Below are 12,163 nucleotides of genomic sequence, written 5' to 3' on the forward strand. Positions count from 1 at the left end.
ACCCAGTGGCAGGGACCATAGATGCACTTTCTGAAAGGAGGCAGGAAAAGCAGAAGCAGGCAGATCTATGATGACAGCCGTTATTTGCACGGGTAAGGCCCGAAAAGCTATCCTTTGTTGCCAACCAATAAAGTTGGCCGTTTGTGCCCGGCACGGGTATGGAATCAGTCACAGCAGCCCCGCAGAGCTAGTGCGTGCCAGGGGAGAGGAAAAATGCCTCATGGAGAGTGTTAGGGAGCCGGAGGGTGAGTGTGACATCCTCTCTCGCCAGTGGTGAAGCCAGTTTGAAAATCTCTTGAGATATGGAAAGATGGCGGCATAGGTAAACACCGGAGACTGCTGCCGCAAACAACCACTTCAAAAATACAACTAAAAGACGGAACGGACATCACCCAGAACCACAGGAAAGCTGGCTGAGGAGAGACTCTTCAACTAGAAGGAAAGACAGCAGCGTCCCGAGGCTCAGAGGAGGCGCAGTGTGGAAAATTTAAAGGTGCGGAGGTGCGCGCGCAAAGAGGGCTGGTGGCTGAGGGCGCGGTTGTCGTTTTCGGTCGGGAGTGAGTCTCAGACTTTGGGCTCCAGATCCGGGCGAGTCTCTAGGGACTCAGACTCAGATGGGAGAAGCGGGATTGTCCGGCATCAGTTGGAACCTAAGGGCAGCTTTCTCTCCGAAGTTTGCAGCGGCTGCCGGGGTTCTGTGAAGCAGAGCCTCTGGGAACGGGACTGAGAGCAGCCATAACTGCTCCCTCCGCCCGCCCTGCTGATCCCGTGCGACCCGCCCCGCCCAAGCCCTGCGCAGAGCCATTTGCCGGATCGCCTCAGGCAAAGGCTAGATTAGCACCTCCCCAGAGGACAGAAGTTTTCCCGGGCAGACACAGGTGATTCTCACAGCCAGTCGGCCTGGTGGGTAAATCCCTCTAGTATTAACTACAACAATCAAGGCTTAACTAGAACAAGACTGTGCACAAAGACCACAAGGGGGTGCACCAAGAAAGCATAAAAAATGCGGAGACAAAAAAACATGACAGAAATGGAGGGTATGGAGCTAAAAAACGCAATTTTGAGGGCTTGCAATAAACTTGTTGAGAGCCTCACGAAAACTAATGAGACCCTCGATGCTACGATAAAGAAACTAGAAATTAAGCATACACGGACTGAAATAAAGAATATTATACCCAATAGCAGACCAGAGGAGCGCAAGAATCAAGTCAAAGATTTGAAATGCGAAGAAGCAAAAAACACCCAACCGGAAAAGCAAAATGAGAAAAGAATCCGAAAATACGAAGATAGTGTAAGGAGCCTCTGGGACACCTTCAAGCGCACTAATATCAGAATAATAGCGGTGCCAGAAGATGAGAGACAGCAAGATATTGAAAACTTATTTGAAGAAATAATGGCAGAAAACTTCCCCCACCTGGTGAAAGAAATGGACTTACAGGTCCAAGAAGCGCAGAGAACCCCAAACAAAAGGAATCCAAAGAGGACCACACCAAGACACATCATTATTAAAATGCCAAGAGCAAAAGACAAAGAGAGAATCTTAAAAGCAGCAAGAGAAAGAGACTCAATTACCTACAAGGGAATACCCATACGACTGTCAGCTGATTTCTCAACAGAAACTTTGCAGGCCAGAAGGGAATGGCAAGAAATATTCAAAGTGATGAATAACAAGTACCTACAACCAAGAGTACTTTATCCAGCAAAGCTATCATTCAGAATTGAAGGTCAGATAAAGAGCTTCACAGATAAGGAAAAGCTAAAGGACTTCATCACCACTAAACCAGTATTATACGAAATGCTGAAAGGTATCCTTTAAGAAGAGGAAGAAGAAAAAGGTAAAGATACAAATTGTGAACAACAAACATGCATCTATCAACAAGTGAATCTAAGAATCAAGTGAATAAATAAACTGATGTACAGAATGAACTGGTGATTACAATGAATCAGGGACATAGAAAGGGAATGGACTGACTATTCTTGGGGGGAAAGGGGAATGGGAGATGCGGGAAGAGACTGGACAAAAATCGTGCACCTATGGATGAGGACAGTGGGTGGGGAGTGAGGGCGGAGGGTGGGGCGGGAACTGGGAGGAGGGGAGTTATGGGGGGGGGAAAAAGAGGAACAAATGTAATCTGAACAATAAAGATTTAATAAAATTAAAAAAAAAAAAGAGATGGCACCTCTAAGAAAAAGGCTGTTTTGTTTTGTTTTTTTACATAATTAGAATACAACAAATGCATGAAATTGAACACTGATTCAATGTTATTGTCCAATATATAAAACCTATTAAAATTTGTTGACCATCCAGAAAAAAATAAACAGAGAGAGAAACATCGATCAGTTGCTTCCTGCACATCCCTACTGGGGATCGAACCTGCAAATGTGCCCTAACCTGGAATCAAACTGGTGATCTCTTTGTCCATGGGTCGATGTTCAACCATTGAGCCATACCAGCCAGATCATTTCCATTTTTAAGTGTACAGCTGAATGGCAGTAAGTAAATTCACTATGTTGTGGAATCATCACCACTGTCTATGTCTAAAATTCATCACCCAAAACTTAATTCTGTAACGATTAAGCAATAACTCCCCATTCCTTTCTCCATTACCATCCCCCATTAACTTTTACCTTCTCTCTCAATAAACTTGCCAATCCTAGATAAAGTGGAATCATACCAATATTTGTCCTTTTGTATCTGGCTTATTTCACTTAACGTAATATTTTAAAAATTCATTCATGCAGCATTTATCAGAACTTCATTCCTTTTTATGGCTTTTTATTTCATTCCATGGTATGTGTATACCACATTTTCTTTATTCATTCATCTGTTGATAAACACATGGGTTGTTTCTATCTTTTGAATAACGCTACTATGAATATTGGTATACCAGTATCTAGTTGAGTCTTTTGGTATATATACTTAAAATTGATATATACTTTGGGTATATACTTTGAATTCTTTTGGGTATATACTTAGAAATGGCATTGCAAAATTTGGTAATTTTATCTTTTTTTAAAAAATACTTTTATTGATTTCAGAGAGGAAGGGAGAGAGGAAGAGAGAGATAGAAACATCAATGATGAGAGAGAATCATTGATTGGCTGCCTCCTACATGCCCCACACTGGGGATTGAGCCTGCAACCAAGGCATGTGCCCTTGACCAGAATTTAACCTGGGACCCTCTGTCCGCAGTCCAACACTCTATCCACTGAGCCAAACTGGCTAGGGCGATAATTTTATCTTTTTTTTAAAAAATATATTTTATTGATTTTTTTACAGACAGGAAGGGAGAGGGATAGAGAGTTAGAAACATCGGTGAGAGAGAAACATCGATCAGCTGCCTCCTGCACATTCCCCACTGGGGATGTGCCCGCAACTAAGGTACATGCCCTTGACTGGAATCGAACCCCGGACCCCTCAGTCCGCAGACCAATGCTCTTTCCACTGAGCCAAACCGGTTAGGGCTTATCTTTTAACTTTTTTAAAAAAAATCTTTATTGCTGAGATTACAGATGTCCCTATTCCCCGCCCCCCCCCCCCAATAGCTCCCCTCCACCAGTTCCCACCCGATCCCAGGCCCTCGCCACCCTATTGTCTGTGTCCATAGGTAATGCATACATTCATATAAGATCTTTGTCTAATCTCTTCCCACACACCCCAACACCCCTTTCCCTCTGAGAGTTGTCAGTCTGTTCCATTTCCATGCCCCTGATTCTATTCCATTCACCAGTTTATTCTGTTCATCAGATTTTTTATTCATTTGATTTTTAGATTCACTTGTTGATATGTATTTGTTGTCACTTTGTTGTTCATAATTTTTTATCTTTACCTTTTTCTTCTTCTTCCTCTTCTTAAAGAATACCCTTCAGCATTTCATATAATACTGGTTTGGTGGTGATGAACTCCTTTAGCTTTTTCTTATCTGTGAAGCTCTTTATCTGACCTTCAATCCTAAATGATAGCTTTGCTGGGTAGAGTAATCTTAGTTGTAGGTACTTGTTATTCATCACTTTGAATATTTCTTGCCACTCCCTTCTGGCCTGCAAAGTTTCTGTTGAGAAATCAGCTGACAATTGTATGGGTATTCCCTTGTAGGTAACTAACTGTTTTTCTCTTGCTGCTTTTAAGATTCTTTCTTTGTCTTTTGCCCTTGGCATTTTAATTATGATGTGTCTTGGTGTGGTCCTCTTTGGATTCCTCCTTTTGGGGTTCTTTGTGCTTCCTGGACCTGTAAGTCTATTTCTTTCACCAGGTAGAGGAAGTTTTCTGTCATTATTTCTTCAAATAGTTTTTCAATATCTTGCTCTCTCTCTTCTTCTGGCACCGCCATAATTCAGATGTTGGTACGCTTGAAGTTGTCCCAGAGGCTCCTTACACTATCTTCACATTTTTTATTCGTTTTTCTTCTTGCTCTTCTGGTTGGGTGTTTTTTGCTTCCTCCTATTTCAAATCATTGACTTGATTCTCAGGATCCTCTAATCTACTGTTGTACCTCTGTATATTATTCTTTATTTCAGTAATTTCTGACTGGTCCTTTTCAATTTTTTTGGCATTCTCACTAAGATCTTTGAAGGTCTCACTAAGTTCCTTGGAGGTTTCTAGAAGATTCTTGAGTAACCTTATAACTGTGGTTTTGAATTCTATATCCAGTAGTTTGCTTTCTTCCATTTCTTACCTGTTTCTTTGTCTCTGCATTTTGGCTGCTTCCCTGTGTTGTTTCTATGTATTGGGTAACTGCTAAGTCTATTTGAGTTGATAGAGTGGCCTTGTGTAGTAGGTGTCCTATAGGGCCCAGTGGCTCAACCTCCCTAATCATCTGAGGTGGACACTCTTGGTGCACCCCTTTGTTGGCTGTGTGCACAGTCTTGTTGTAGTTGAGCCTTGATTGCTGTTGGTGTCACTGTGAGGAATTGATTTCCAGGCCAATTGGCTGTGGGACCAGCTGTGACAACAGTGGGAGAGCTGCTGTGCTGGAGACACCCTTATGGAGCAGTACTTGCTTCAGTAGGGCATTGGTGCTCCCTGCCTCTGCCCCTTGAGTGTGTCACTTATGGCTGTGAAGAGTTGTACTCTGGTATGCTCTCACACTGACCACTGGGTACACTGGCTCTTGGATCTCCAGGAAGGTGCAAAGTCAGCTACTGCCTGGGGCCACCCAGCAAAAGCTACAGAGATATCTGTAGATTCCTCTTCTTTATATCAGGTTTGGAAGTGTCCATGCAAGGCCCAGCTGTGAAGCAAGGCAGGCTGGTGATGGATGTCAGCCTTGGGCCTTTTATTTATAGCTTTGGGGCTCCCTGACCCAGCTGCACCTTGTTTGACAGGTTTTAAGCTGAGAAAGGACAGGCCATTCATATGCAAAAGGTGCTGCACACAGCTTGGGTGGGGTTGTAAATTGGGGGGGGGAGGGTGGGGTCTCAAATTGGGGGGGTGGAGGGTGGGGTCTCAGGGAATCTCCAGGGCAGAGGGAACAGAAAGGCTGCCAGTCATCCCTGCACCAGGGAGATCCCAGCATGGGAACAATGACCGCTGCAAGCATCTCCGTTTGGAAGAAAGCTGCCCCCAAGTTCCTGCTCCGATGTCAGACAGTCCAGTTTCTCCCTGTATGTGTCTGGGTCCCCCAGAGCCTCACCCGGCACTGGAGCTCAGAGGAAGTGGGAGCTTGTAAATTTAGTATGCGGTGCCGGCCTTTTAAAGAGGAGCAACTGGGTATCCAGCAGCTTGTGTGTCACTCAGCCCCAATCAGCACTGGTTTTACAGTCTGTAGTTCTTAAGGCCCATAGGGACTTCTTTCCCCAGCTCTGGGACCCTGGGCGGGAGGTCTGGTGTGGGGCTGGGACTCCTTGCTCCTCCAGGCAGCCTCCGCAGAGACGATCTCCCTACCAGCCTGTTCCATGCCTGCGCACCTCCTACAGTCTCAGTGTGCTTTCTTCTTTACCTCTCTAGTTGTATACTTCCACTCAGCCAGCTTTCCCGCGGTTCTGGATGATAGTTACTCTGTATTTTAGTTGTAATTTTGATGTGGTTGTGGGAGGGGGCAAGTACAGGCATTTATTTACTTATGCCACCATCTTGGTTCTTCTTTTCTTTTTTTAAAAAAAATATATATTTTATTGATTTTTTACAGAGAGGAAGGGAGAGGGATAGAAAGTTAGAAACATCGATGAGAGAGAAACATCGATCAGCTGCCTCCTGCACACCCCCTACTGGGGATTGAGCCCACAACCTGGGCATGTTCCCTTGACCAGAATCGAACCCGGGACCACTCAGTCCCCAGGCCGATACTCTATCCACCGAGCCAAACTGGCCAGGGCTATGTTTTAACTTTTTGAAGAACCACCAAACTCTTCCACAGTGGCTGCCCTTATTAATTTTACATTAATCAGCCACACAAGAGGTTTCCAATTTCTCCCCACCCTCCCCAACAATTGTTAGTTTCCTTTTTTCCCTTTTTGGTTACAGCCAACCAAATGTTTGCAAAGTGGTATCTCATTGTGATTTTGATTTGCATATCTCTAATGACTACTGATCTTGAGCATCTTTTCATGTACTTATTGGATATCTGTACATTTTTGGAGAAATACCTATTCAGTACCTATGCCCATTTGTAAACTGAGCTGTTTTTTATTGTTATTGAGTTGTAGAAGTTTTTATATATTCTGTATATCAATGATTTGCAAATATTTTCTTCCATTTTGTGGGTTGACTTTTCACTGTTATAATGTCCTTTGATACACAAAAGTTTTTAATTTTGATGAAGCCCTGTTTATCTATTATTTCTTTTGATGCCTGTGTTTTTGGTATCAATTTCAAGGAATCACTGCCCAATCCAATGTCATTTCGAATTTCCTCTATAGTTTCTTCAAAAGGTTTTACAGTTTTAGTCCTTACATTTAGGTCTTTGACTCATTTTGAGTTCAGTTTTGTATATGGTGTAAGGGTCCAACTTCATGCTTTTGGATGTGGATATCCAGTTTTTCCAGCACAATTTGTTGAGAAGATTTTCCTTTGCTCCACTGAATGGTCTTGGACACTTTCGTTGAAAATCAATTGACCACATATGTGAGGATTTATTTCTGGGCACTCTTTTCTGTTCCATTGGTTTATATATGTCTGTAGCATGCTGTTTTGATTACTAGCTTTATACTATGTTTTGAAATCAAGAAGTCATGAGTCTCACAACTTTTTCTTTTTTTTCAAGATTGTCTTGGCTATTCAGGATTCCTTGGGATTCCATATGGATTTTAGGGTGGGTTTTTCTATTTCTGGAAAAAATGCTGTTGGTATTTTAGTAAGGATTGCACTGAATCTGTAAACTGCTATCGGCAGTACTATCACCTTAATAATATAAAGTCTTAAATGATTTCCTGTGATAAGAGCACTTTTCTCTTTAGATAAAAGTCCCTTAAACCTGGCCTGGTGGCTCAGTTGGTTGGAGTGTTGTCCCATACACTGAAAGGTTGCGGGTTTGATTCCTGGTCAGCGCACATAATCTAGGTTGTGGGTTCTATTTCCTGTTGGGGTGGGTATGGGAGGCATCCAATCGATGTTTCTCTCTCCCATTGATTTCTCTCTCCCCACCCCTTCTTTCTCTCCCTCTCCCTTCTTCTCTCTCTAAAATAAATAGGCATATCCTCAGGTGAGGATTTAAAAAATAAAGTCCCTTAACCCTTGAGTGCCAACCAATATCCTAGGAACTATGCTAAAATTGCCAAGGCATTTTTGCTGATTTTACAGCAGTTTAGGAAAAAAATTATGAATTGCAAGTAAATGAAGTTACATATTCAAAAACTTAAGGAAACCTTTACTACATTGACATATTTAGCAATATCATCATCACTAATAAAAGGAGACTTAGAACTGGACGCCATTTCGAAGCTTTGATAGTGCTCCCGGCACTTTTGGCAAAAGACAGGAGGAGCGCAATCACGCTCCCCGGCACTCTAGGGGTTAAAATCGATATCAACTCCATATATCAGTTGAAAAACAAATCACTGAATTTGAGTTTGATATATATATAATATTAATCCTCACCTGAGGATATCTTTTTCTATTGATATTTAGAGTGTGCAAGGGAGGGGGAGAGACAGAGAGAAAGATACATTGATGTGAGAGAGACACATTGATTGGTTGTGCCCTTGACCCAAAACCCTTCAATCAGTAGTCTAATGCTCCAACCACTGAGCAAAATTGGCTAGGGTGAATTTGATATATTTTTAAAGAGGTTATGAGGACCTTTCCAGAATAAGACTTTCTAGATTTATTATTAACAGAGATGATTTAACACGTTTATACTTTTGAGCTAATAAAATCAAATATTTAAATATAATTAAAATATAAAGTAGGCAAGTAAATTTGATTCCTTAACTATAGACTTTTTGCCACAATATCTATGTAACAGTTTAAAATCTGTACAATTTTTCATTTCAATTGGCCACTTCACCAATTTTTCATTTTTATCTATTGGTCCAATCATCTTAAATGAATCTAATCATTTATACTAATACTGTATTAGAAATAAGTAATTTTGCTTGGGCTACTGAAATGGTTTTACCTTGAGTTGTGAGCTGCCCTTCTTGAGCCTGTACACAACGAAGTTCTTCAATGGTTTCCTTCAGAGAATCCCTTTCTGTTCTTAACCTCTGGAGAGATTAAAAACAAGGAAAGTTAGTGGAGGTTTTATGAGTTTATTCATTAGTGGTCTTTGCCTTCCCTAATAAAATGATAAATAGTAGGGAACATGGATGTTTTGATCTTCTATGAAAGGATCACTGAAGGTAAAAGATTACAATAATTTTTTCTCACTTTACAGTACTGAGTATCGACAATGTGCAAGGCAATATGCTATCCACAGTTAAACATAAGAAACACAACTGTCTACACCATCCTTAACAATAAGTACCTGATTATGTATATAACATTCTTTTTACTAAACACAAAAAAATCAAACAAAGAATTTAAATAATCAAAATCATGATAGAGAAAATATTTTTAAAAGATTAAAAATATGCTGAATAACAACCAAAAGAATTGTGTCTTCTATAATAATCATACAGAAAACAAAAATTCTACATAAACTTACAAAAAGTCATGAGCAAAACAATATAAAACAGTAGAATAATAAATATACATAAAATTAGAAGTAAAAACATTCTTTTAATCTTTTATTTTAGATCTATTTCTGAAATATACATGTGAATCTTAAGTTTAAATTTAAAAATAAATAGGATCTCGAATTTTTAAATTTATAAATAGAAGGAATTAATCACAAAGCATGAATTAAATATCCATTTTAATATTAGTAGTCCTTAAAACCAAAATCCCTAATATATATACTCACATCCTTTTCTTTTTGAAGACTATCAACTTTTTCTTTTAGCCGCTTATATTCAAAATCTAATTTATCTGCTTTCTTCGATTCTTCCGATAATCTATTCTGCAGTTCTACTACCTGATACAGAAAGATACCATTAATTTTTATAATCTCAAACATTAGAAATTATCACTATTTTCTTCTACAAAAATACCTTCTCCACAAATATATTTTTTAAAAATGTGTATGATACAGCAGCCTAACTGAATGGAGAGAACTAGCAACAAAAATCTGCGACTAAGTTCTAAAATCTAGGCAAGGATGGGGAACGTCAGGCCCACTGGCCGCGTAAGGCCTGTGAAATCATTTGGTCAGGTCCTGCCAAGGCAACTGCAGGTGGGACTCGAAATGCAATAAGTTTAGGAGCTTTTTTCGTAGCAACATAAATTTATATTAAGTCAATTGTATTAAGGAAATAATGTTATACATATCCAAATGGCCCTTGGCAGAAAAAAGATTCCCTACCCCTGATCTAGAGTAACAATGTTCAAGATGATAAAAAAACATGCAACTTCTATTTCTTGCAATACAGATAACTGTATAGTCTAAAGTTCTTTTAACATAAAGTCAAAGAAATGCTAGAGGGGAAAAAATCCAATTGTGTAGGTAAGCTTATAAGTAAGTGAAATCCTCACTTGCTGACACAGGAGTGGGAAGTACATGTAGAAGTAAGAGGTGCAAATGGCCAAAACCAGGAATCCTGAGCTTTGAATTTAATGGAAGACAGATGGTTGTTAAATCACCTTGGACTCAAAAAGATGATGAGTCAGTAAATAGGTGGGTGAGGAAAAAATCCATCAGCTGGAAAAATCAATAGGGAAACTTGCCTTTCTTAAAGTGAATGCTCTGAGTTTGAAAAAGTATAACTTGAAAATTTGCAATACATTCTAACGAATGAGTTTGTTTAAAAATGTTGCCACATGCCTTGTCTGGCAAATCTTAAGCCAATAAATTAATTTAAAATAGTTCTGTTTGGTAAATGTTGTAGAAAATCTGACATAAGCAAAACCCACACTATCTGGAGGAATACCACCTCAACCCAGGCCACCCTCCAGTATTCCCCAAGAAAAGATGAGCCACACTAAAGAACAAAGATCAAAAAGCAATAAGCCCCTACCAACAACGGTCAGCAGAAAAGCATTAATAACAATAACAGCAACAACAAAATGGTAGAATAAGACCTCCAAGGATTTTAGATTGTAATTATCAGATATAAAGTACTAGATTTAATACTTTAAAGATAAAGAAGGAAATCTAAATTATGAAAGGAATAAGAGACCATTAAAAATGATCAGGCTGCTTTGAAAGTGCATCTATAGACAATTTGTAAAAAGAAAAATATTATCAATGAAAAAGTATATTAAGCTTCAGATGGGAAACAGATTTGTGTTTTATACAATTTTTCTACAGTATTTCTAGGTGTAGATATCTTTTTATTTACTTTGTAATTCATTGTTAACACTAAATCTGATGTCCTCCATTAGTTCTGAAAAATGTTTAGCCATTCTTTCCTTCAAATAATGTCTTTCTATAATTCCTGTTCTCTCCTTTGGACTCTAATTAGGTCATTTCTCCTTTTAATGTCACACCTTTTCATCTCATTTATAATTTTCTTCATTTACATTTATTTATTAGTTCACACTCTAGCTCATTAATTCTTTAAACCTTGTTATATGTTAAAAATGTCATAATAAAATGTGGGGGGAAAGTGTATCCACCAAAAAAACCTGCCAGGGCTGTTCTACTAAAACTTCTCCAACTCATTTTATTAAGCTAGTACGATTCTGATGCGAGAATCAGATAAGGAAAGTGTTAAATAGAAAAGTTCAAGTGAATCATTGAGGCAAAATATTCTAAGTAAAATTAACAAAGCAAATCTAACAATGTGAAAACAACAAATAAATCCACAGTGACCAAACTAAGTTAATCTCAGGACTGCAAAGATGGCTTAAGCATAGAAAAATCCAGTAATATAATTTGTCACATTAATAGAGAGGAGAAGCACCATAGGAGTCTCTCAGGAAAAGTTGATGATTAAATTCAACATCCATTTAAGACAGACACCCTGAGCAAGTTAGAAATGCAGTGGAATTCCTTTATCCTAGTAAAAGGTGGCTACAGAAAACTATAGCAATCCTTATACTGGTAAAACGTTTAAAGCATGCTGCATAAAATCAACAAAAATGGTTGTCTACCAGTATTGCTTCTATTTAGAATAGTATTAAAGGTCAGACATGCTGATTAAGAAGAAAAAGAGACTATAGAGTAGAAAGAAAGAAAGCTGCTTTTATTTTACATCACTTTTGACAAAAGATACAGCAGACAATACTAGAAGTAATATGAAAATTTGGTAAGGTTGCAAAATCAGTGTACAAAAATCAATTTCAACCAGATAAATGAGCACCAAGTTGGAAATGGTATACTTTCTTAAAAACCAAGTACATAAAATACCAAAAGTAAATATAACAAAATATGTGCATGATATTTAGAAGTATAAAACTTAATGGAGGGAGAAACCAAGATGGCGGCATAGGTAAACACCGGAAATAGCTGCCTCACACAACCACTTCAAAAATACAACTAAAAGACAAAACAGACATCATCCAGAACCACAGGAAGGCTGGCTGAGTGGAAATTCTACAACTAGAAGGAAAGAGAAAAGCACACTGAGACTCAGAGGAGGTGTGGAAGTAAAGTGCCGAGGTACAGAGGTGTGCGGAAAGGGCTGGCAACTGAGGACACGGTTGTCTTTTTCAATCGGGAGGGAGACACAAGCTCCCGACTGCTCT

General features: G+C 39.2%; 1 protein-coding gene across 2 annotated transcripts in view; it reads right to left on the minus strand.

Moving 5' to 3' along the window:
- HOOK3 (hook microtubule tethering protein 3) overlaps positions 1-12,163 on the minus strand; it is an 89,683-nt gene that overhangs the window by 27,283 nt on the left and 50,237 nt on the right. For both annotated transcript variants that reach the window (XM_014462889.2, XM_023760799.1), the window contains exons 11-12: positions 9,342-9,452; positions 8,556-8,643 (exon numbers count right to left, since the gene is read on the minus strand). In XM_014462889.2, the coding sequence (XP_014318375.1) occupies positions 8,556-8,643; positions 9,342-9,452 (199 nt within the window). The remainder of the gene's footprint in view (positions 1-8,555; positions 8,644-9,341; positions 9,453-12,163) is intronic.

Source organism: Myotis lucifugus, unplaced genomic scaffold (genome assembly GCF_000147115.1).
Source record: "Myotis lucifugus unplaced genomic scaffold, Myoluc2.0 scaffold_194, whole genome shotgun sequence".
In the NCBI taxonomy this organism is placed as follows: Eukaryota; Metazoa; Chordata; class Mammalia; order Chiroptera; family Vespertilionidae; genus Myotis; species Myotis lucifugus.